Below are 25,849 nucleotides of genomic sequence, written 5' to 3'. Positions count from 1 at the left end.
TCCACTCAAAATAAAAATCCACTCCAATTTCATATCACTTGGAAGGTATATTCTACTCAATCAAATGCAAATTTAACAAAGGAATATTATATAATAACTTGCAAGACTTCCCCAAACCAAATCTTTTAAGAGTCAAAACTTAATACAAATGTTTTTGATTCGACGTTAGGAAATGATTTTCCTTTCCTTATTAGACAAGTCGCTGTTCTTTCTCCAACTCTGGAACCACAAAATATTCTTGGACTCCAGCTCCCAACATTCGTTACACAGACGACCCGCATATCTACCTGCACTTGCCAGACTGTTACCAAAATTGAACGGAGTCGCCGAGGTGGTAGAAACACCGAAATTCCCAATATTAAAGTTCACTGCAGGATTAGCAGTTAATCCGAAACCCCCAAAATTAAACCCACTGGCGGTGGAGTTGGCAGTCTCAAGCCCACCAAATCCTGATAGGCGTGCAGGCAAAGAAACATAATTTTAAAAGGAGAGAGGGGGAAGAAAAAAGAAGAAAAAGAAAGCAAGATAAGGATTAGAAGAGTCTGCAGGAGGTTTCACAGAAGTGAACAAAGACAAACCCTGACTTTGCTCCAACATGAGTTAAGAAAGCCGAGGAGGCGGGGACAGGAGGAAGGGGCAGGAGCCTGCAGTCCCGCAGCGAGAAGCTAAAGGGCCAGGGCCGAGGGAGCCGCAGGGCAGCGCCTCAGGCTCCTCTGCCGGATCCTCGCCGAACCCAGCAGCGGGAAACCCGAAAAGAGTTCGCGCAGGTGCCGGAGGCTGCGGCGGGGAGGGGAGGGAGGGAGGGTCTCTAGCAAAGGGTGAGAGAAGCCGCCTCGGGTCTCTCCGAGCCCGACTCCCGGATGGCGGGAAACGGACCCTAGAAGGAGAGGGGCCTGCGGGGCCCCACCCGCGCGCGCGAGCTCCGGGTTGGGTCCCCATTACTCTCGCAGCCTCCTCAGGAGCCGCCGTCGCCCGCTCGGCGGCCGCCCGCCCTTTTCCGAAGCCCCCAAAGTCTCCGCGGGCAGGAGACCCCAGAATCCCCAAGCCGGAGAGTCTCGGATGGAAGGACTGGACCGAAGACCTCCCCTCCTCTCCGGGAGAAGGTCCGGGGCAGTCACTCACCCGCGGGAGCCGCGGTGGCTGCAGCGGTACCTGAAGTGCCAGACGGAGTACCAAAGTTGAAGGCCATGTCGCGGGAGCAGGGGACCAAGGTGCTGCTCCCGCGACACTCGGTGCGCTCCGCTTTTCAATCCGGCGAGGAAACCGCCTCCAGATCAAGGAGTTCCGCCTCTTTTCTGGCCTAGCCGTAGAGGCCGGAACGCTAGAAAGGCGTAGGGGGTGGAGGGTGGAGAGGGAACGCCCCCGGCCCGGCTAGCTTCCGGGGGCCTTGTGGTTTCACGTGGCGTGGAGCTTCACAGCCTAGGTGAGATGTCGGGAAGCTTGCTGCGGCCTGCCGCCCGAGAGCCCTTAAAAACGGCTTTAGGGAGGCCCCCTTGGGAAAGATGTGCAAACAGGCTGAATGCCAGTGTCTAATGAAGACGGGGTAGGAAAGAAAGCTAAACCCTCCTTCTCCCTAGTGGAGAGTCAATGTGGAAGTCGCATCCGACTCTTTGCGACCCCATGGACTGTAGCCCGCTACGCTCCTCAGCCCGTGGAATTCTCCAGGCAAGAATACTGGAGTGGGTTGCCATGCCTTTCTCCAGGGGATCTTCCCGACCCAGGGATCGAACCCAGGTCTCCCTCATTGCATCAGATTCTATACCATTTGAGCTACCCAGGACGCCCTTGGAGAGTCAATGGAACATTCACCAAGCACCAGGTCACTTAAAGTTATGGGATAATAGTGGGGGTGGGGCGGGGGGAGAAAAAGGCAGAAACAAATGCCTCTGAGAATTTAGGTTTTTTGGTTTGTTTTGTAGAATTCTTGGTAGATAGGGTGGGAGGAAAGTTCAAGAGGGAGGGAACATGGCGGTACTTATGACTGATTCATGTTGATGTATGGCAGAAACCACAACATTGTAAAGCAGTTATCCTCCAATTAAAAATAAATTTAAATTAGAAAAAGAGAATAGAGGGAGAAAAGAATTCTTGGTGGAGACTTTGTAGAATTACGTGATTCTTAAATCTATGTGCTTTTTTAACTTTAATACAAATAAAACCAACAAAAAAGCCTATGTCTATTAAAATTGTCTTTGGACCTAGCAATGCTACTTCCAGGAATTTATCTTGTAATTTTGCAAAATTGATGGAATACAAGGTTATCTGTTACAACACTGTTTATAATAACAAATGATTGGAAACTGCTTTGCCTAAATAGTTGCATTCATACAAAGGAATACTATTCAGAGGTGCAATAGGAACAGTAAAGCTCTGTATACTGAAAAGAAAGATCTCAAAGATAAATTACATAAACACAACACTTTGAATATGGTATGCTACAATTTCGGTGGGGTAAAAAGAGGGCTAGAATATGGAATTACACATATTTGTATAAAATATACCTGGAAAGATACGTTTTTAAAAATGAACTTTGGTTGTCTCTGAGAAGATGAATTGGGTGGCAAGGAGATAGGGTGGAGGAAAACTTTGCAGTATTAATTAAGCCCATTACAGGTTTCGAAAATGTGAGTAATTAAGTAATTCTAAAAGTGGTCATTCCAGGAGTCCCACTGAGAACACTGGTATATGGATGAGGACAACAGGAATGGAGACTGAAGAGCAAGTGGGCTTAATGATTGATGTGTGTGGAGAGGCAGGCAAGCAGGAGTCTAGCAAGAGTCCCTGGTTCCTGGCTTGTACAGCCAGCTACACCGTGATGGCATTGGAACTTGGGAGGAAGATAGGGGGGAAAAAAATGAGTTTCTTGCTTTACTTAACTGGATTTGAGCACAATCTGGTTGAGGATATCCATCAGGTACTTAGATATGTGGGACTGAGGTTAAACTGAGAGGTCCATGAGGTTTAGGTTGTTATTGAAGCCTGGGAGCCGATGGGATTGTCAGGGACAGAGGATCAAGTGAGAAGAGGTTACAGCTGAGCACCAGTAATATGACCAGAGCAGAGCCCAAGAGACAGAAGAACCAGCCGAGCCAAATCACAGAAATTATGAATAGAAAGGGAGAACCATCTCAGATGGAAAAGAATGGACGAGTACTTCTTCAAAGCCTCCCCTGATTCCACTCCTGTCACTGGCTACTTTAATAACCTTAGCAGTTACCACCATCAAAGAACCCACTTGCCAATGCAGGAGACATAAGAGATGCAAGTTCCATCCCTGGGTTGGGAAGGTGCCCTAGAAGAGAGCCTGGCAACCCACTCCAGTATTCCTGCCTGGAGAATCCCATGGACAGAGGAGCCTGGCGGGCTACAGTCCATGGGGTCGCAGAGTTGGACATGACTGAAGTGACTTAGCACGCCTGCTGTTAATCTTAGTGCTGTGAGGACAGAAAACTTTGCTTTGTTTACTGGTTGTGTTCCTAATGCTAACAGAGTGCCATCCAGATGACAGGCTCTTATTTAGTACTGTGGCGTGAATGAATGATTTTCTTGACATGTTTCTCTCCCTCGCCTTTCCCATTTTTATTGCCAAGTCCCATTATTTTGGTTGCAAAGAGTCGGACACGTCTTAGCAACTGAACAACAACAACCTATATATTTTATCTTTTAAATATTTCAAAAATACTTCATTTCCACTGCCATCTCCCTGATTCAAATTTCTGTAACCTCTTGCCCAGATCAGGGATCAGCAAATGACAGCCCACGGGCCAAATGTGGGCTGCTATTTTTGTAAAAACAGTTTCTTTGGGTGGCAGACATATGCATTCACTTACATGTTGTCTATGACTGCTTTCATGCTCCAAGAACAGAGGCGAGTAGTTGTGACAGAGAGGCTTGCAAAGCCTAAACTATTTTCTAAGTGGCTTTTTACAGAAAAAAAAAATGTTTTCCAGCTCCTGCCTAGACTACTGCAGCAGCCCGTACTGTGCAATGAGCAGGACAGCTGGACTGTGACCTTGGCTGTTCATTCTAGGTTGCCTGGTGAATGAGCGAGCTGTGACGGGGTTCCCCCTTCTCCTGGGGGAGGGGAAGGGCTGTACCCAATGGTGGGTCCCATGTAACTGGTGTCTTCTTCACCCCAGCAGTGGGGATTGTAACATGCCACAGGCAGCCCCAGGCCAAACTGCCTGTTTTTCATGTGCTTGTGTATTCCTCCATCGACAAGACTGCTTTTTCACACTCATCCTATAAAAAGGTAAATATGCTGTCTGCACTGAGACAAACAGAGCTCTGACCCTCAGCTTGCCTCTCTGTGGGATGACAGGAAGATGGAGGGTCTGTGCTTTCCTTTTTCTGTAATTTTTTTTCCATGTTAAACCCATTATTTAACCCATGCTCTGCAGCTTTGTGGAATTCACCCTGCCAGCTGGTTCATGATCCTAGACAAAATCCATCTTAAACGTCAGTGGGGACCCCAAAGAAACCACCTAACACAACAGCCTCGTAACTGACCTCCCTGTATCCAGGTTGACTCTTCCAGTTTATTCACCCTGCAGCTAGAGTGACTTTTTCCTAAACAAACCTGTCATATCTCCCATTCTTCTCCCTGTCCTGCACCGGCCAACAGCCCAGTTCACAACCCTTTAATGGCTTCCTGTTGGCCTTAGAAATAGTGGTGCTAGTAGGTAAAGAATCCGCCTGCTGACGCAAGAGTTGCAAGTTTGAGCCCTGAGTTGGAAAGATCCCTTGGAGGAGAAAACGGCAACCCACTCCAGTATTCTTGCCTGTACAACCTCAAGGACAGAGTAGCCTGCTGGACTACAGTCAGTGGGGTCACAAAGAGTTGGATACAACTGGGGCACACAATAACCCCACTCTCTTGGCCCCCTAGTAACCACTCTTTCTACTCTGTCTCTGTGAGTCTATTTTAAGTACCACTTGCAAGTAGAATCATACAATATGTAACAAAATCTTTAACATGGCACAATAAGGCTGCCTTTCTTTCCAGCCTAATCTCCCACTATTCTTCCTTCTCTGCTGCTGCTGCTGCTAAGTCGCTTCAGTCGTGTCCGACTCTGTGCGTCCCCATAGACGGCAGCCCACCAGGCTCCGCCGTCCCTAGGATTCTCCAGGCAAGAACACTGGAGTGGGTTGCCATTTCCTTCTCCAGTGCATGAAAGGGAAAAGTGAAAGTGAAGTCGCTCAGTCGTGTCCGATTCTTAGCGACCCCATGGACTGTAGCCTACCAGGCTCCTCCGTCCATGGGATTTTCCAGGCAAGAGTACTGGAGTGGGGTGCCATTGCCTTCTCCATTCCTTCTCTGAATTCTAGCCAAATATTATCTCAGTCACATGTAACATGTTCCTTCCTGTTCCTGCGCACGTCCAGTTACCTTTGTCTGCAGTGCTTCACTTTGCCTGTTCTTCAGTCTCAGTCAAATGTTGCTTCCTTAGTCAAGCCTTCCCTCAGCTCCAAGTCAGGTTCCCAGAACATCTTGAAACTTCATTGAAAGTTTACATTTATGATCCCACAACTTCTCCTATGACTTAAGCCAGTTGAAATCAGCTTTGGGGGTCTCTAGGAAGCAGATACACTGAGGTTTTCAAGTATCCTTAATAATATAAGGATGTTTGTAACACTGAGCTAAATGTTATGATTGATCTGGATTGGCTCTGACTTCAGAAATAAGTTGCACTAGTATTGGCGTGGGAAAGGTTTTAAAGAGAATCTAAACTTTGGGGCTAATAACTTTAGTCCAAGTGTCTGCAGACACAAAGGTCTAGTATTTCTCTAACAGCTCTCTGATCTTGCTGAACCCTCTGGGTGGATTTGTCTGCATTTCAATTTGCATTTACCTGGAAAGAGACCTGAATAGGGATGTTAAAACAGGTAGGTTATTTGGTTGGAAGCAGCTGTGTGGGGATAAGAAGAGTGAGGCCAGGGGTGAAGGAATGATAACAGGAGCAGTTTCTGGTCCGGGCAACCCTAGCTGAAGAACCAGGTAGAGTGAGCCTGAGAACTGGCCCGCTGAGGACTGGAACCCTTATCAGTTGACTCCTGCCTGCCCTAGTTGAGCATCAGTTGTTGTTGCTGTTCAGTCACTAAGTCCTGTCCAACTCTTTACGACGCCAAGGACTGTAGTTCATCAGGCTCCTCTGTCAATGGGATTCTCCAGGCAAGAACACTGGAGTGGGTTGCCATTTCCTTCTCCAGGGGATCTTCCTGACCCAGGGATCAAACCCGCGTCTCTTGCATCTCTTGCATTGGCAGGTGGATTCTTTACCACTGAGCCAACCGGGAAGCCCCAGAGCATGAGTAATTGGGAGCATTAACCCCCATGCTCCTGAGGGGCTTCCAGGGCTCTGGAGAAAGACTTGAGGCAAAAAAGCACAGCATGGGACCTGCTTGAAGCGAGGCTTGTCAGGCTGCCTATAACTGTCCACCATAGTTGAGCTCAAATTGGAAGTGGCCTAAGGGGTATGACTCAGGCCTGATTCCATCCACAGGGTGAACAGCACCTTTCAAATGAAACTCCATAGACCACTGAACACCTGGTGACATAACATACAGTTTCCAGTGCAATTTCATAGAAAGTTTTTTATTAGTGAAATATTGCATTAGGGTAGAAATACACATGTCAAGAATCACATGAAAGGAACCAGCAGTATAAACTACAGGAAGAACATTCTGGGCAGCATTCTCTTTAATAGTCACAAGTAATTAATCCCAGTGATAGTGCCCAGAGGGCCAAGGATGGAGGTCACCTTTTACAGAACTCTCATTTCAAGCAATTGAAATAAAGAATTAGTCTCTCTTAAGTAAAAACCCCAATAGAAGTTAGTTGTGTAGTACCTGCCCTGCTTGATCATTAGTGATCTTTCTAGAATAAAGTCTAGTGGGAGAAGTCTGGAGTGGAAAGTGGCAAAGCCCATTTCCTGTCCTGTGTTCAACTCCCAGTTTTCCCCGAGAGAAGGGAGGTAACCTGTCTCTGTTGGGTTTCTCTGTAAATTGAGCATCATAGTACAGGACATGGTATTTTTTGATTGTGACAATCACAAAGATTTTGGGAGCCTGTCTAGGATAACAGCTCCAGAAAAATGATCAAGAGGAACCGTTTGCTATTTTCAACCAAAAACCAAATAGGTACATTCTTTCTTAACCAATCTATAATCTTGACTGTAGCATATGGGTTTGCCACAGATTTTTTAGGAGGAAAGTATCAAATGTGATTTTTTTTTAATTAACTATTAAGAATCATATGAAAATAATATGTTTTGGGGTCCCTGGCTGTGTGGGATTCAGTCAAAATGTGTACATCTTTAACTGTTTATCATAGTATTTAAAAATTTCCTCCTCTCAGATGATTATATCTTGATAATAGAATGAATCAATGGGTATGCACTGACTTATCAGTTTTATTTGTGTGAATAAGTGGGTGTGTAACAATAAAATGTACCAATTATCTAGTTAAATATTGAATTAAAACGTCTAGATATTTGGCATTACTAAAGATAAATAACTTCAATTTAGCATCTCACATTTTGGTGATTTGGGGTATCTATAGGTTCTATCTTAATTTATAGAGAAACAGTTTAATGAATTGCTCCTTCAAAAAAGGGGATTTGGATGGATCTTGCTTTCGTGTAGAGAGTAGGAAAATTGGGGCAAGGAAATGATTTATTGCCTCCATATAGGGATTAGAAGCTATACTTGTGAAATCTGTGGCTTTTTTCCATTTGCTTACACTGAAATCCCATTTTAAACAAAAAAATCCTGCAGAATGATTCAGTTGTTCTCTGTGCAGTCTGTCAGATTAACTGTACAAGTTTCTCAATCTAAAATGAATGGTGAGCATTAAGAATCAGAAACTGCCCTTAAATATGCTTGAATTCTGTGACAATGGATGGTTCTCAATCCTGACTCAGGTTACATTGAAAGTCAAGAGGTCTTCTGCAGACAGGTGGCTCTGCTTTTGACACCAAGCGACCTTTCTTAAAAGTACTTCCTGTGCAATATTTTAAAACACCATCACTCTGTCAGCAAAACAATTGTCACAGGAAGCACAGGGCACATTTTTCTCTATTCAGTGAGTGATAGTGAGCCACAAAACATCAGAAGGAACTGAATCTGAGGAGAGAACAACTCATAAAAACAATTTCAGAGTTACCAAGAAGCCTGCCCCAGAAGAAATGTGTATTTAGTGCAGTAAGACTTCCTGAAATTTAAGTGTAAGTTAGGTTGTGGATAGATGGATTTCCTACACTGATAAATAATTTTACAAATAACCACTCAATAGTATTGTAGTTAATACAGTCGTATTTGGCAAGGGTGGTTCGGGAGAAAAAAATCAGTTACTGATTACATTTTCCCAGAAACACCTTTCCACATCAAGATCATTCCGACAAAAAAAAAAAAAAAAAACCACCCACGAGGGTCATAACTAGCACTCTATTCTATATGAAATATCTGTACTTGTCCTCACCAACATTATTTATGCATTCTTTCAATTCACAGAAGTACAAGTCAAAAATCCTCAGGTGCTTGTCACTATCAACTCATGGGTACCACCCCACCAACCCCTTCCCCACTTGATTCCTATCTGGGTGAAAGTTGGTCAGAAGACTGAATTATTATCCTGGAGGAATTATGAACTGAAGATTCGCAAGAAATGCAATATGTACGTTTTCAAAAGAGGAAATTAAATGCATTTGAATACTACTGAATGATGTTTACCATTTTACCCTGCATTCCGAACTCTTATTTACTTCTGTTTGGTGGATGAAATGAATGGAGGAATACAACATAAAGTAATATTTATGTATTCTGAGCACAAAGGCTGGTGAATGAAGAGTATTGAATAAGGTTAGACCAAGTAGCATTAACAAGGGATGCAAAGACATTATAACCACGACAGTGGTCACAAAATTCTGGAGCTACCAGCACCCGACAATAACAAAAAATTACAAGCGTTTATTAAATACTTGCTAGACACATGGAAAACAAAAACAATCTGTCAGGGACCACAGGATCCTCACGGCCAACCAGGTCAGCCTGTGGCTGAACCTCTGCTGGAGGGTGCTCATCACACGGGGTGTCCTCCTCCTGTCTCACCAGGCGACAAGCCCGTGAGGACGCAGACGGTTGCCCCATGTTATCATGGCCCAGGTCACAACAGTGCGCATGTCTCCTTCCCCAAGCACGGCTCATGGTTTGATTAGGTTCGTATGAGGGGCGCTCTTTCGTCTGCAGTTCCCTGAGACCAGAAGAGAGGGGACAGTGGGGTTAGGTGGTCACGTTACCGGCTTCTCCCCAGATACGAAAGGTGTGGGGAGCGGATGGAGGAAGGTGGAAAGAGGAGAAGCCGATAGGAAGGATGTCGTCCCACTCACCTCCTCTTCTCTTGGCCTGCTTCCTCTCATCCCTTCTTTAACGTTCAGCTCTAATCCTCTCCAGGAGACCTGCTCTAACACCCTCACCCTGACACTGGAGCAGTACCCTTCCCTGTGTCGACGTGAAACATAATCCTCATCACACATTATTTAATTTGCCTCCTTCAAGTGGAAATCCATCAGAAAACAATGTCTTGGAGGAGGTGGGTGCTCAATAATTGTTTGCTTGTTGAATATGTGAAGATGGTTAACTGTAGGAGCAGTCATGACGTTTACATGGGCTTTCATCTGTGTCTGTGGCAGTAAGATCCATTTTACAGTGACTTTAAGATCCATAGATAGAAATGGGAAGATTGCTGCCTCACCCCTAATTCATGCCAATGTGATAGGCATGGGTCGAGAGGCATACTGCAAGCACGTGGAAGACAGGGAAGTCTGAGCTAACATGATTTAGATGGTTTCAGCCTATTTCATTTCCTACTTCATAACTGCCTCAGACACTTAATGGAGGCGGTGAAGAGAGATGGGGAAAAAGCCTTTGTTGCCAACTGGAAAGCTGGTGAGAATTTAAGAAAGGCTCATTGAAGATGTTTAGACCCCTGGGTTGGCCTGTTGGTCACTTAGGGAAGCCAACCTGACCACTTATCCCATCCATTTGGAGATGTTCCCATCCCTCCAGAAAAGGAACCACTCCCCCATGCCCACCATTTACTGTGCAGTAACGACTCAGTGGTAGGTATCTCCTGATACACCAGGGATTCTTTCCAAGCAGATTGCTAGCTGCCTTGCTCTGTAATTATGGAGCTGTTTTGTCCTATAACTAATATTTATTGAGCTCTTACTAAATTTACATTGGGCCAAGTGGTTTATGTTTAAAATATCATCAACTCCTCGCAAAAAATTCCTAAGCGAGGCTCAGTTATCCCATTTTACAGATGGAGAAACTGAGGCATGATTTCTAGAATCACATAGCTATTAAGAGTCAAAACTGGGATTTACACCTGGACACCCTGACACCAAAGTCTAGGTGCTCAGCTGTTATATATTCTTCTTTTCAAAGATGTAATCCTTACTCCCAGAGGTTCTAGCCCCAACAGGAGAGTCTGAAACACTGAACAGTATTATTCTATCGCCCCACCATCTTTGACACGCTTCCCTTGCCTCTCATGTGGCTCAGCAGTAACACAACCATGAAATCACTGTGCCCAGCATCAAACCTCAGAGTCCACCCTAATGAGCCCACTGACACCCCTTCAATGAAGCACAGCTGAAGTCCTCAGGGAACATAATCCAGTAAGGCAGACATTCCTCCAGCCACTGCTCACCTCATCCGTGGATCCCTGTCCTCGGCACGCAAGCCAGGTGAAGATCAGACCAAAGAACACACCCAGCGCCATGATAATGTAGGGTATGTTGGTGACGATCAGGGTAGTGTTAATCACAGACTTCAGTCGACTTGCAGTCTCTTTATCAATGAGAACACTCTGCGGAGAGGAGCAAGAACACAGTATTCCCTTGATTACTAATGAATATCCAGCGGGTAAAGCTTTTGGCTCTTTCTTCCAAATCATTAAACAAAATTTGGGTGTGTCCTCCTGTCAGCAAACCAGAGATACTGAAAATCCATTTGTAAGTTAGAATAGCCAGAGGGGGCACTTACTCATTAACGTCTCCTCTTTTCTCCTGAAGGCATGTTTTACTCCAAATTGGTGGGAGAAAGGAGGGAGAAAATATTCAGATAATACCAGGAGGTATTTCCTCCTGAAAAAGGAGGGGAAAATACTGAGACGATACCAGCTTTTCTTTTGTATCAGACTCCAGCTCATCCTTCAAAGTCCAGCTCAGCATAACTTCCTTTCAGAAGTCTTCTCTGGCCACATCAGGCCTTGTTCAAGGCCCCTTTTCTGAGCTTCCATCTCACATTCTAAAATCCTCCATCACTGTCTTCACATTCTGCATTGTAACTGTCTATTTACCTATTTGTCTCCTCTTGACTGTGAAGTATTCCTGAAGTCAAGACTTTTATTTCAGTCAACTAAAAGCTGGATATAGCACCCCATACACAGTAGGTGCTCAATTAATGTCAGTTAATTAGATGAATGAATGAATGAAATACTCCAACAATGACATGTGGAAAGTATCATTTCTCTCTTGGTTAGCTTTACTTACCAGGACCAGAGGTCTCAATAGAGTGTTCGGGGAAGTCTTGAGGCTAACCAGAATTGCACAGGGTGTTGATAAATTAGGAATTATTCTAGAATAACACTTTCTGGATGAAAGGCAAAGGTATTATCACCTTAAATTGTCATGGCTGAGGTATCTGAAGAGCTTAATGCTATAAAAATTATTAGCAACAACTAGGAGTTTAGGCTTAATTTAGGCTCAATTTGTAGGTGAAGGCCCATCAGAGTCTCCTCTGGAAAAAAGGGGTGAGAGAGCAGTCTCCAAGTTCGCTTCCAGGTCTAACGTTTTACTTTTCTAGAGAAAAGTCAAGTTCTTTCTGGGAGGGAGCAAAAGCACAAGGTTTCACTCCATCATTCCCTGGATGCAATCCAGTCTTTAGCAAAAAGTCAAAGCAAAGGTTCAGGTGGAGGGGACTCCAGATATGCTGCAACTTGGCAGAACAGGGCCCTTCCACACTCTCACAAAGCCCTACTTTCAAGTAAATAAAATAATAACAGTAATGACCCAGGAGAAACAGCAAATAGGTCCTGTAAATGGTAAATATTGCCTGAATTTTTTCCTATGAAACAATAAAAGCCTTGTCTTAGAATTGTAATCACAAACCCTTCAAAAGTTTATCAGTGTGGCTACCAATACAATGCTAAGTGAAAGAAAAAAAGGATATCAAGCTCAATCTACTGTATGGTCTCAGGTTTGTAATATCAAAACCAGAAAAATACTGAGGCAACATAAGCAGAACCCACCTGCATTTTTCTCTGAGGGACGGGCTTGATTATTAAGCAGTTCACTTTTTAAATGTTATTTTTAATGTCCCAAGAGTTCCAGAAAGAGCACATGTTATTTTTACAAAATGCAAAACATCAAATTATTTTTACACAGCTGTTTTGGAAAACAATTTTTATAACACATTGTTGAGGAAAATAAAGCAAGTTAAAAACAGTTTATCAGTCTGGCTCAGGCTTTGTGAGAAATCATTTTTAATTTGTCTTTTCTTGCTAAGCTCTTACTAAATCTTCTGCAAAGAAAATATATTTTTATGGAAGAAAGAAAAAAATCACAAAACTTTAAAAAATATTGCTGTTAACACTGGAAGCCAGTCCAGTCAAGAATTTGAGGAGGAAAATCCTGCAACTTTTCCCTCAAAACTGGGTGAAAGAGAGAAGGGAAATTGAGGAGATATCCCTATAGTAAGTGTGATATGTGAGTCAGAGAAGAATTTATCACAGGTGTTTTCTGAGCCCTCAGAATACGCTTTATTTACAAAACTTCAATTTATGCCTAACAATTAGGGATAGTATTTCTCTGGGTACACTGTCAAAGAAATTCCTTCAGAGAAACTCCTTTTGTTTGAATTAAGACAGGATCTGTTTCCTATAATTCATGATGTATGCTTGTTTATCAGCAAGTAGAAAAGACTTCTATGCTGCGATGAAGGATAAGGCAACCACATTTCACTGCAATCAATGGGCAAGTGTCCCATTTTATTCAATCATTTCTCAACCAGCTCACACTCTTTTTCACTCTTTTTCTCAAGTAATGAATGGTAAACTGATTACCTTTACATTTTGGTTCTTATACAACCAGCTTCCAAAAAGGAGTTTCACCCACATAATGTCCTTGACAAGGGAAATTTCTTTCTGTCATTTTCAAATCTCACAGACAGATTCATGTAAACATATAAACAGAAATTTTCTGAGGACAAATAGGTTTTTAAAAAATCACCTTTGCCCTTTCTCCCATCTAAAATTACACATAGCTACAATCACAGACACCATAATGGAAGGTCCCCAAGCTTCCACAGGTGAAATATACCCGTGGCTCCCTCCCAGGACTTACCTCATTGATATACATCACTGGGAAAACCAGGGTTTGAATGTTTCCTGTTTCACTACAAATACAACAAAAAAGATTATTTTATAGACATCCTCATTATGATGGCACACTGGCCTGATGAGATAAGTGTATATGAAAATTCCAGCACACTTATTAATTAAATTGCCCAGAATTTATGCAGCCTTCTTACCTTTGCAAACACATAACAATCAGCAGTTAGATCACAAACAGTCTAGCAATTTGAAGTGTTGCATGTTTATGGAAAGTGTCTTTACCAAAGCACAAGATGCTGAAAGCAAATTCATCAAAATGATAACTATACTCCCAAGAGTTATGGGAGGGGAGGCTCCAGCAGAACAATGCTATCATTCATCAGAATGTTTTGTAACTAGGCTACTAAGTATTGTCTTTCCAAGAGCCTAGAGCAATCAGCTAGTGAGCACTTACTAAGCACCAGCTCAGCACCAGGCATCTTAGGAATACATCTTAATTCTCACATGCAGAGGTATTACAGCCCCAGGTTTAAGACAAGGAAATGATGGCTCAGAGTAAGCTGCCCAGAATCACCACGAAGAAGTGATGAAGCCAGGATTGTAGTTCCATTTTGATTCTAAGGCTCTAGATCATAACTACTAAATTATATTCCCTCAGAAATACACAAAATGCATTCTTACAAACCACACATGCTTCCTAAAAAGATGCAAAACACCTGGGCTTAAGTCTGGCACATTCGATGGGGGAAACTAACCAAGTCTGATTGACAGACAGGCAGACAGAAAAAATTGATAAATACGATATTATAGATACATACTACAGTTTTGGATCCAGTTTTTTCATTTGCCATTAAATCATAATTAGCATTTTCTCAGTTTCCACTGAAAAGTCTCAGCAGGAGATTGTACTCAGGAATCCTAACTAAGTAGTGGTTTTTAGATGGTGTGTGGGGACTGAACTCCATAGAGTTTTAAATCACCCACAGGAGAGCTCATGGCTGGCCCCGGGTGGGAGCGGTGGAAAGAAAGGGAGGGAGGAAGGGAACCAGAGTCATGGTGTGGGAAATGTCTGCTGTGTGCTGTGCTTAGTCAATCAGTCATATCTGACTCTTTGTGACCCCATGGACCATAGCCCTCCAGGGACCTCTGACCACAGGGATTCTCTAGGTGAGAATACTGGAGTGGGTTGCCATGCCCTCCTTCAGGGGATGTTCCCAATCCAGGGATGGAACCCAGGTCTCCTGCATTGCAGGTGGATTCTTTACCATATCTATATAATAGATAGATATGAAAACCACTTCAGTATTCTTGCCTTGAGAACCCCATGAACAGTATGAAAAAGCAAAAAGATAGGACACTGAAAGATGAACTCCCCAGGTCAGTAGGTGCCCAATATGCTAATGGAGATCAGTGGAGAAATAACTCCAGAAAGCATGGTGGGATGGAGCCAAAGCAAAAACGATACCCAGCTGTGGAAGTGACTGGTGACAGATGCAAAGTCTGATGCTGTGAAGAGCAATATTGCATAGGAACCTGGAATGTTAGGTCCATGAATCAAGGCAAATTGGAAGTGGTCAAACAGGAGATGGCAAGAGTGAATGTCGACATTCTAGGAATCAGCGAACTAAGATGGACTGGAATGGGTGAATTTAACTCAGATGACCATTATATCTACTACTGTGGGCAAGAATCCCTTAGAAGAAATGGAGTAGCCATCATGGTCAACAAAAGAGTCCGAAAGGCAGTACTTGGATGCGATCTCAAAAATGACAGAATGATCTCTGTTCGTTTCCAAGGCAAACCATTCAATATCACAGTAATCCAAGTCTATGCCCCAACCAGTAACACCAAAGAAGCTGAAGTTGAACGGTTCTATGAAGACCTACAAGACCTTCTAGAACTAACACCCAAAAAAGATGTCCTTTTCATTATAGGGGACTGGAATGCAAAAGTAGGAAGTCAAGAAACACCTGGCGTAACAGGCAAATTTGGCCTTGGAGTACAGAATGAAGCAGGGCAAAGGCTAATAGAGTTTTGCTAAGAGAACGCACTGGTAATAGCAAACACCCTATTCCAACAACACAAGAGAAGACTCTACACGTGGACATCACCAGATGGTCAACACCGAAATCAGACTGATTATATTCTTTGCAGCCAAAGATGGAGAAGCTCTATACAGTCAGCAAAAACAAGACCAGGAGCAGACTGTGGCTCAGCTCATGAACTGCTTATTGCCAAATTCAGACTTAAATTGAAGAAAGTAGGGAAAACCACTAGTCCATTCAGGTATGACTCAGATCAAATCCCTTATGAGAATACAGTAGAAGTGACAAATAGATTTAAGGGACTAGATCTGATAGAGTGCCTGATGAACTATGGACAGAGGTTCGTGACATTGTACAGCAAACAGGGATCAAGACAATCCCCAGGGAAAAGAAATGCAAAAAAGCAAAATGGCTGTCTGAGGAGGCCTTACAGATAGCTGGGAAGAGAAGAGAAGCGAAAAGCAAAGGAGAAAAGGAAAGATATTCCCATCTCAATTCAAAGTTCCAAAGAATAGCAAGGAGAGATAAGAAAGCCTTCCTCAGCGATCAGTGCAAAGAAATAGAGGAAAACAACAGATTGGGAAAGACTAGAGAGCTCTTCAAGAAAATTAGAGATACCAAAGGAACATTTCATGCAAAGATAGGCTCGATAAAGGACAGAAATGGTATGGACCTAACAGAAGCAGAAGATATCAAGAAGAGGTGGCAAGAATACACAGAAGAACTGTACAAAAAAGATCTTCATGACCCAGATAATCACGATGGTGTGATCACTCACCTAGAGCCAGACATCCTGGAATGTGGAGTCAAGTGGGCCTTAGAAAGCATCACTACGAACAAAGCTAGTGGAGGTGATGGAATTCCAGTTGAGCTATTTCAAATCCTCAAAGGTGATGCTGTGAAAGTGCTGCACTCGATATGCCAGCAAATTTGGAAAACTCAGCAGTGGCCACAGGACTGGAAAAGGTCAGTTTTCGTTCCAATCCCAAAGAAAGGCAATGCCAAAGAATGCTCAAACTACCGCACAATTACACTCATCTCACATGCTAGTAAAGTAATGCTCAAAATTCTCCAAGCCAGGCTTCAGCAATACGTGAACCGTGAACTTCCAGATGTTCAAGCTGGTTTTAGAAAAGGCAGAGGAACCAGAGATCAAATTGCCAATATCCGCTGGATCATCGAAAAAGCAAGAGAGTTCCAAAAAACATCTATTTCTGCTTTATTGACTATGCCAAAGCCTTTGACTGTGTGGATCACAATAAACTGTGGAAAATTCTGAAAGAGATGGGACTACCAGACCACCTGACCTGTCTCTTGAGAAACCTGTATGCAGGTCAGGAAGCAACAGTTAGAACTGGACATGGAACAACAGACTGGTTCCAAATAGGAAAAGGAGTACGTCAAGGCTGTATATTGTCACCCTGCTTATTTAACTTATATGCAGAGTACATCATGAGAAACGCTGGGCTGGAAGAAACACAAGCTGGAATCAAGATTGCCAGGAGAAATATCAATAACCTCAGATATGCGGATGACACCGCCCTTATGGCAGAAAGTGAAGAAGAACTAAAGAGCCTCTTGATGAAAGTGAAAGAGGAGAGTGAAAAAGTTGCTTAAACTTCAACGTTCAGAAAACTAAGATCATGGCATCTGGTCCCATCACTTCATGGGAAACAGATGGAGAAACAGTGGAAACAGTGTCAGACTTTATTTTTTTGGGCTCCAGAATCACTGCTGATGGTGACTGCAGCCATGAAATTAAAAGACGCTTACTCCTTGGAAGGAAGGTTATGGCCAACCCAGATAGCATATTTAAAAGTAGAGACATTACTTTGCCAACAAAAGTCCATCTAGTCAAGGCTATGGTTTTTCCAGTGGTCATGTATGGATGTGAGAGTTGGACGGTGAAGAAAGCTGAGCGCCAAAGAATTGATGCTTTTGAACTGTGGTGTTGGAGAAGACTCTTGAGAGTCCCTTGGACTGCAAGGAGATCCAATCAATCCATCCTAAAAGAGATCAATCCTGGGTGTTCATTGGAAGGACTCATGTTGAAGCTGAAACTCCAACACGTTGGGCACCTCATGCGAAGAGTTGACTCATTGGAAAAGACCCTAATGCTGGGTAGGATTGGGGGCAGGAGGAGAAGGGGACGACAGAGGATGAGATGGTTGGATGACATCACCAACTCGATGGACATGGGTTTGGGTAGACTCCGGGAGTTGGTGATGGACAGAGAGGCCTGGCGTGCTGCAATTCATGGGGTCGCAAAGAGTCGGACACGACTGAGCGACTGAACTGAACTGATGCTTTATCTAGCCTTCCCTGAGCCACCAGGGAAGCCCGTGAATACTGGAGTGGGTAGCCTATCCCTTCTCCAGAGGATCTTCCTGACCCAGGAATGAAACCAGGGTCTTCTGCATTGCAGGTGGATTTTTTACCAGCTGAGCTACCAGGGAAGCCCATGGGAAATGCTTAGTGGATGGGTAAGAACAGCCTCTGTAGCTTCACTAGCTTGTGAGTTCTAGTTCTAGCCGGTTATTAAACCTCTCTGTGCCTGTTTTCTTATCGTAAAATGGGAATGAAGTGAACTGAAGTTAGTCACTTGGTCGTGCCCGACTCTTTGTGACCCCATGGCCAGACTCCTCTGTCCATGGGATTATCCAGGCAAGAATACTGGAGTGGGTAGACATTCCCTTCTCCAGGGGATTTTCCTGACCCAGGGATCGAACCTGGGTCTTCTGCATTGGCAAGCGGATTCTTAACCGTCTGAGCCACCAGGGAAGCCCCACACGGTTATTGTGAGGAATAGATAAGTTAATGTATGTAAAGAACTTAGAACAATGGCTGATTCATTACCCCTCCTGACAGCAACCCCACCAGAAAGTCAATGTAGCAAAACCACCCTCTGCCTCTGCAGAAAGAAGCAAAACTTACATGAAGTCATCTAATTTTCTTACATAAACATTGATTTGGAACCTCTTGGCTGCTCTTAGGATAATTCCAGTCAACTGCAAATCAGAAAAGCAGAAAGAAAACATTAGGATTTATTAAAATCACACACGCAGTTTTTTTCAATAGAGCACCATTTTTGTGTGGTTCCGATAAACAGGGCAGCTACCACCATGTTTGCTAGGCAAAGTGGGACAAGGGACAACTATTCCCTAGGACAGAATGAGAACTGGGGATTGGGTGAGGAGCCTGGGAGACCAATGTTTCTCACACTCTACTATGCATGTGAGTTCCTGGGGACCTTGTTAAAATGCAGGTTCTGATTCGGTAGGTCTTGGTTGGGGCTTGAGATTGGGCAGGATGCTGTCACTTTGGGGTTTTTTAAAATAATTTTATTTTAATTTACTTATTTTTGGCTGTGCTGGGCCTTTGTTGCTGCACAGACTTTCTCTAGTTGCAGCAAGCTGGGGCTACTCTCTAGTTGTGGTGCATGGGTTTCTCATTATAGTGGCTTCTCTTGCTGTTGAGCACGGGCTCTAGAGTGCATAAGCTTCAGGGGCTGCAGCACATGAGCTCAGTAGTTGTAACTCTCAGGCTATAGAGCACAGGTTCAGTAGTTGTGGTGCACGGGCCTAGTTGCTCCACAGCATGTGGGATCTTCCTGACCCAGGGATGGAACCCGTGTCTCCTACATTAGCAGGCAGCTTCTTTACCACTGAGCCACCTGGGAAGCCCAGGATGCTGTCACTTTGAATAGCAAAGCGCTAGAGGACCTGGGCAGGAAGGAGATTTAACAGATACCCTGTTGGGTCTCAGCTCTAAAATCACTGCAGATGGTAACTGCAGCCCTGAAATTAAAAGACGCTTGCTCCTTGGAAGAAAAGCTATGACCAACCTAGATAGCATATTAAAAAGCAGAGACATTACTTTGCCAACAAAAGTCCGTCTAGTCAGAGCTATGGTTTTTCCAGTAGTCATGTATGGATGTGAGAGTTGGACTATAAAAAAAGTTGAGTGCTGAAGAATCAATGCTTTTGAACTGTGTTGGAGAATTCTCTTGAGAGTCCCTTGGACAGCAAGGAGATCCATCCAGTCCATCCTAAAGGAAATCAGCCCTGAATATTCATTGAAAGGACTGATGCTGAAGCTGAAACTCCAATACTTTGGCCACCTGTTGCGAAGAACTGACTCCTTGGAAAAGACCCTGATGCTGGGAAAGATTGAAGGCAGGAGGAGAAGGGGATGACAGAGGAAGAGATGGTTGGATGGCATCACCAACTTGATGGACATGAGTTTGAGCAAGCTCCAGGAGCTGGTGATGGACAGGGAAGCCTGGTGTGCTGCAGTCCATGGGGTCGCAAAGAGTCGGACATGACTGAGCGACTGGACTGAACTGGACTGTCGGGCCTGGGTATGCCAGCAGAGGGTTGACCACCATGAGGAGGATGTGGTCACAGCCAGAGAATGGTGCCCATGCACAGCCAGGCCCACCCCACAGACCCCAGAGGGCAGATGTAGCATCATCCCCCATGGCCACTCCACCTTTGCACCAAGGGTGTGGGGCTGTGCCTTGCCCTGGTGACAAGCACCTGCAAACAGTTTGGTTGCTGAAAAGGAATTGACTGATGGCTAAGAGAGAAAAGGGAGAAAACCACACCAGATTTTATTCACAAGATGTGCTGTGTGTGCTCAGTAGCTCAGTCGTGTCTGACTCTTTGTGACCCCAAGGACTGCAGCCTGCCAGTCTCCCCTGTCAATGGGATTGTCCAGGCAAGAATACTGGAGTGGGTTGCCATTTCCTCTTCCAGGGGATCTTCCCAACCCAGGGATCGAACCCTCTTCTCCTTCACTGGCAGGTGGATTCTTTACCACTGAGCCACCTGGAAGCCCTCATAAGAAGATAAGGGCACCGATTTCTCAAATGTAAATGCAATGAGTAGTTATGAGTGAAATGCCCATAAATTGCTGTGCTCAAAGAATGTGTTTGCTCTTGGGTGACTGTTCCATGCATGTGTTCAGAATCCCAAGAAGGACGATATCGCATTCAGTCCCTACAGTGAGAGGCTCTCGTGCTATGAAATGATACTCACATCCTTTTAACATGGTTTTTAGTTTTTCTCCTCTGTGAACATGGGATTAGAGTGTATGTATATCTGATGCTCTTTAAATTAATGTTGTCATATAATAACTCTAAAAAATACCTGTATAAAGTGTTTTGCCAAAAGCAACTAAAGCTTATATATATATATTTAAATTTCAACTATAACATTCTTGGCAGCAAGTAAGCAGAGGAATATCTTCACCCAGCTGATCTGTGCCCCAGTGGGAGAAATGCATATATATGTTCAGGTCCACTCTTTTGGCAACAGAAGAAGATCCAGGTTACCTTGTCTGATTCCAGTGGTTTCCAATGATGGAACTTTCACTGTTGCTTTTGTGTTAGAGGGGATTTGCTGATATTTCTGCATATTAGCTTCACAGAACTTAGCCTTCTAATGGCCAGGTTATGAGACTACGCATCACATTGCACTGAGCCGAGTTCCCTCCACTTGAATATGTAAATGAAAGGAAGACAATGTATTTCTCAAGAGTGCTCAGGGCTAAACTGGTGAACACCGTATAGACAGAATAAAATGTCTGCTTTTTAACCAGGAAGATGTATGTACTCACAGGATTGATGTCCACAAACGTCTCATGATATTCCTTATTTGGATGCATGCCTTCAATGGCAGAGACAAACTTTTCATCTGCCTGGTAGAAGTGTGGGAAAGACATAATAATAGGTGCGCCTGCAATGTGAGGAAAACAGAAATGAATGATGCGGTTCTTTCAAGTCTAAGTTGAATATATGGTTCCTGACCACAAATCTGGTTCCTCAGTGAGGGGTGGAAAGCTGGATACAGAAAACTTGAGTGGAGGAGAGGGTCAGGCTTGGGATTTATACTTCAATTTCTGACATGTCATTTACCCCTATATTATTTTATACCAAGAATCTGCCTGCAATGCAGGAGACCCGGGTTTGACCCCTGGGCCAGGAAGATCTCCTAGAGAAGGGAATGGCAACTCACTCTAGTATTCTTGGCTGGAAAATTCCATGGACAGAGGAACCTGACAGGCTTAGTCCACAGGGTGGCAAAGAGTCGAATACGACTGAGGGACTAACACTACTACTACTAGCTGAATTATTTATTTTTCAAGTAATATGTGCTGTACTTATAAAGTACAAGTGCTTTATTCACACTAATTTAGTTGACATTCCCAGAAACCCTATGAAGTTAGAACTATCACCTTCCATTTGCATTTGAGGAAAGGGAGATTGAGAGAAGTTACAAAATTTCCTGAGGACACTCAGCTATCAGGTGATAGAGACGGAATTCTGATCGGATGAGGGTCGGCTCATCTTAAAGCATTTGTTTCAACTATAATTCTCTATCAGTAAGGGCATTTTCCCCACTGCCCTCCTCCCCTGGTTGCTTTTCTGTTTTTGTTTTACCCAAAATAGGCTTTGTTCTCCTGCATGTGTTGATACAGAATTTTTGGGGGGAGGTGGGGGCGCTGTGTCTCGTGTCTTGTGGGATCTTAGTTCCCCAACCAGGGGTCGAACCTGCCCCCTCAGCAGTGAAAGCATGGAGTTCTAACCCACTATACCACCAGAGAATTCCCTATGCAGAAATTTTTTTAAGACTTTGCCTGGTCCTGCCATCGGCCCAGCTTCTCTCTGACTAGATCAAGGTCTGCCCACAGGAAGACACTGGTTTTCTTTTCTTTCTTTTTTAAAAAATATTTTCTATTCATTTTAAGAAATAAATAAAGAGGCAAATTATTAAAGGAAAGCTATTCTAGGTTTTGCTCTTGAAAAGAAGAGTGGGACCCAGTCACTCCTGCCAGGAAAATATATTTGGGGAAAAATTAGCCTGTGTGTTAGCTGCTCAGTTGTATCCGACTCTTTGCAACCCCATGGACTGTAGCCCACCAGGCTCCTCTGTCCATGGGATTTCCCAGGCAAGAATTCTGGAGTGGGTTGCCATTCCCTTTTCCAGGGGATCTTCCCAACCTAGGGATCAAACCTGAGCATCTTGCATTGCAGGCAGATTCTTTACCGTCTGAACTACCTAATGGCAAGTAATTTAAGTCTGAGTCCATGGCTCAGACATCTCACTTGTCACACATACAGAGTTTTGTTCTCTATTGCTACAGTTTCACAAAGACACGATTTCCTTCTTTAAAGGACGCTGACCTTTAAAATGTATTTTTAAAGATCTGTTGAAGGCAATAAGGGCCAGACACTATCCTGAGTGTTATGCACACATTTATGTCTCACCTTCACACAGCCTTCCAAGGATGTTATAATCATTCCCATTTTACAGATGAGAAAACTGCTGTCTGGAACCCTCCTTCAGCAACATGGCCAATTTGCTAACGAACAGAAAAGGATTCAAACCCAGATTCCTCTGACTCCAGAACCCTCACTCATTCCACTAGCCAAAATGTTCCCCTGAGGACATCCTGGAGGCTAACATTTTAGTCCACACCTGGGAACACAGAAGAGGCAAGAGGAAAAAGACTAAAGCAGGAAGTCTGTTGTAAAATAGAATCCTTCTGTGAGTTCTGACATCAACTTCTTGAGGAAGCAGAAGGTTACTAATGTGTGCCTTGAACCACAGAACCATGGGCTGATCAGGCACACACTGCTTCAGGACTACCCCCCAGTAAGTCTGAAGGAGAGGTCTAATCTCTGGGTTGGAGTGTGTGCTCCCCAGAACAGTCATTCCCAATTGTGCAGGCACCATCTTCATGAGAATCATATGCAGCTCATTAAAAAATACCAGTTCTGGGGCCCTGGTATGTGGGCTCTGGGACAGATGCTTTTAATGATTCTCCAGATCATTTTGATGTATGGCCAGTCTTGCGAGCCATGACCTCAACAGACAAGGAAAGGGAGGATTAGCCCAAAGGGAACTTCAAACCACATGGACAAGGGGGTGAAAGGCAGCACATTACTCAGGAAAAAAAAAATTTTTTTTTAATCAAGAGAAAGGGGTTACCAAGTTTCTCAACAGAAACTAAAGAACTGAAGCCTGATAAACATCACAGTACAAATGTGAAAAGACCCTAAATTCTAGCAGGAATTTGCTCAGAGATAAAGATTTCATAAAAATCCTATTCCTTCTCTGAGCCTTGGTTTCTACAATTATAAAAAGAGGCCACTGGTTGTCTAACAAGGCTATTTTTGCAACATATGATTGTGAAAACTATCCTTGTGATGCAGAAAATGCTTTTGTCAGCTGCACCGCGGGTCATTTCACCTCACTCACAGAAAGGAGCAGGTTAGCTTAGACATTTTTAAGAAACACTGGAACTTTGTGGTCAGGGTTTAAAACTAACTCTGCTTAAAATTAACTCTTAGTTTTAAGAGAAATGATAATCATTACCAAGGTATGAACTTTCCTATTACCTGATTCTTTACTTTCTGTTTCAGCCTTGTTTTGGACATGAAATCAGTTAATACTTTACATGTATTAACTATATGTAAATATGTGAAGCACTTACAACAGTGACTGGTACTAGTAAGCTGCTAGTATTATGAACTATTATTTCTATTAAAACTGTAATTGGAAAAGATACACGCACCCCGATGTTCATAGCAGCACTATCCACAATAACCAGGACATGCAAGCAACCTAAATGTCCACCAGCAGATGAATAGATAAAGAAGATGTGGTATATATTTACAATAGAATATCTTCAGGCATTAAAAAAAAAAGAATGAAATAATACCATCTGCAGTCACATGGATGGGCCTAGAGATTGTCATACCGAGTGAAGTAAGTCAGAGAAAGACAACCATCATATGATATCACTTATATATGGAGTCTTAAAAAATGGCACGAATTAACTTATTCACAAAACAGGAATAGGGTAACATAAAGAAAATGATCTTATGGTTACCAAAGGGGAAAAGGGTAGAGGGAGGGATAAATTAGGAGGCTGGGATTAACATATACACACTACTATATATAAAATAGATAACTAATAAGGACCTACTGCATAGCACAGGGAATTCTACTCAATATTCTGTAAAAATGTATACGGGAAAAGAATCTAAGAAAGAGTGCATATATGTATATGTATAACTGATTCACTTTGCTATACAGCAGAAACTAATACAACACTGTAAATCAACTCCAACAAAAAAAACTAAAAAACAAAACAAAAGAAAAATGTGCTAAACTGAAGAGCCAAAGGGAAAAAAAGGACTCCTAAGCTACGGCCCTGCCCCCTCTGGAGCTGCATTGCACCTGTGCCATGCACGTGTGCAGGAGACCCGGGGTTTGGTGGAGTCCAGTTCCCCAGGTCAGTGCCTTGTACCAAGGAGACCCACAGAGCACAGGCAGCCACCAGCCACTCCTAGCCCAGGACCAGTTTAAAAAAAAAACAAAACCAAAACAGCTCCTGAACTACTGCCCAGAAAAAACACAACATGGTATCCTAGCAATAAAAGCATTACAGGAAAGCCAATGCTTTAAAAAAAACTATGCTATAGCCATGTTACAAAACTTTTTTAAAAATTGTAGTCAATTTACAATGTTATGTTCATTTCTGGTGTACAGCAAAGTGATTCAGTTATACATATATATATATATATATATATATATATATTCAAGATATTGAATATAGTTCCCTGTGCTATACAGTAGGACCTTGTTCTTTATCTATTGTATATATAGTAATTTGTATCTGCTGGTCTTAAACTCCTAATTTATACCCTCTGCTTCCTCTTGGTAATCATAAGTCTGTTTTCTATGTCTGTGAGTCTGTCTCTAACAAACATTATTCCTGAGAGGTCGGAATTGTTCTTTCTATTGCGCTGACAACCTTCTTTGTTGAAGAACATCAATCGTACATCCAGACTCCCGTTGCCCGACCCATGTCCCCTCTCTGAGTTCTTACCATTCTTGCAGACGCTGACATTCAAAACTCCTGAGCCCAGGCAGTTTCCTTTAGGTATACAGAAGCCAGCGTTGTCTGAGGTATTGGCTAATATTTCTGCAGGCACCTTATACCTCAAGGCAGGCAGTCCCTGGACACTCTCAAAGTCACTGAAAGTTATATACACTGACCTGTTAGGAAGTAAGGATAAAAAGTCAGCGTGGGTCCCCATCAGCATGGTCTGCCTGCATCAGTAAGTCAGCCAACTGTTCTCTGGTGTAATCCGGCTAAACGCTGACAGGATACACGGGAAATGAAGAGGCCAAAGAAAGACTGAGAGGAGCTCAACCCACTCAGTGTGTAATAAAGTAGGAGATGGACTGTAATGAAAGATGTTTAAGAGGCAGCAACTGTGCTAACATCCCAAAGAGACTGAGAAAAAGACAAAATGTGTGGTAGAAAACCAAGAAAATGAGTTAGAACAGATGCTTATGCTAAAAGAAAGAAGAGTCGTCCAGACCAGCACGGG

At 43.4% G+C, this 25,849-nt stretch overlaps 2 protein-coding genes across 5 annotated transcripts in view; both read right to left on the bottom strand.

Annotated features, from left to right (window-relative positions):
- The window catches only part of NUP54 (nucleoporin 54), a 32,288-nt gene extending 31,047 nt beyond the window's left edge, over positions 1 to 1,241 (bottom strand). For 2 of the 3 annotated variants that reach the window (XM_081585264.1, XM_081585286.1), the window contains exon 1: positions 1,123 to 1,241. In XM_081585264.1, the coding sequence (XP_081441390.1) occupies positions 1,123 to 1,189 (67 nt within the window). In that variant the 5' untranslated portion in view covers positions 1,190 to 1,241. The remainder of the gene's footprint in view (positions 1 to 1,122) is intronic. The other variant, XM_081585275.1, reaches the window with a different exon arrangement.
- A 5,338-nt stretch (positions 1,242 to 6,579) lies between these two features.
- Positions 6,580 to 25,849, bottom strand: part of SCARB2 (scavenger receptor class B member 2) — a 71,801-nt gene continuing 52,531 nt past the window's right edge. For both annotated transcript variants that reach the window (XM_081585301.1, XM_081585308.1), the window contains 6 exons: positions 25,342 to 25,511; positions 21,061 to 21,179; positions 18,376 to 18,449; positions 13,407 to 13,458; positions 10,712 to 10,870; positions 6,580 to 9,250 (listed from right to left, as the gene is read on the bottom strand). In XM_081585301.1, the coding sequence (XP_081441427.1) occupies positions 9,212 to 9,250; positions 10,712 to 10,870; positions 13,407 to 13,458; positions 18,376 to 18,449; positions 21,061 to 21,179; positions 25,342 to 25,511 (613 nt within the window). In that variant the 3' untranslated portion in view covers positions 6,580 to 9,211. The remainder of the gene's footprint in view (positions 9,251 to 10,711; positions 10,871 to 13,406; positions 13,459 to 18,375; positions 18,450 to 21,060; positions 21,180 to 25,341; positions 25,512 to 25,849) is intronic.

The sequence above is a fragment of the Giraffa tippelskirchi genome, chromosome 1 (assembly GCF_054371585.1).
Source record: "Giraffa tippelskirchi isolate mGirTip1 chromosome 1, T2T-mGirTip1v1.2.pri, whole genome shotgun sequence".
Taxonomy (NCBI): domain Eukaryota; kingdom Metazoa; phylum Chordata; class Mammalia; order Artiodactyla; family Giraffidae; genus Giraffa; species Giraffa tippelskirchi.
Note: the sequence above shows the minus strand (reverse complement) of the source record. Positions and strands in the feature narration are given on the sequence as shown.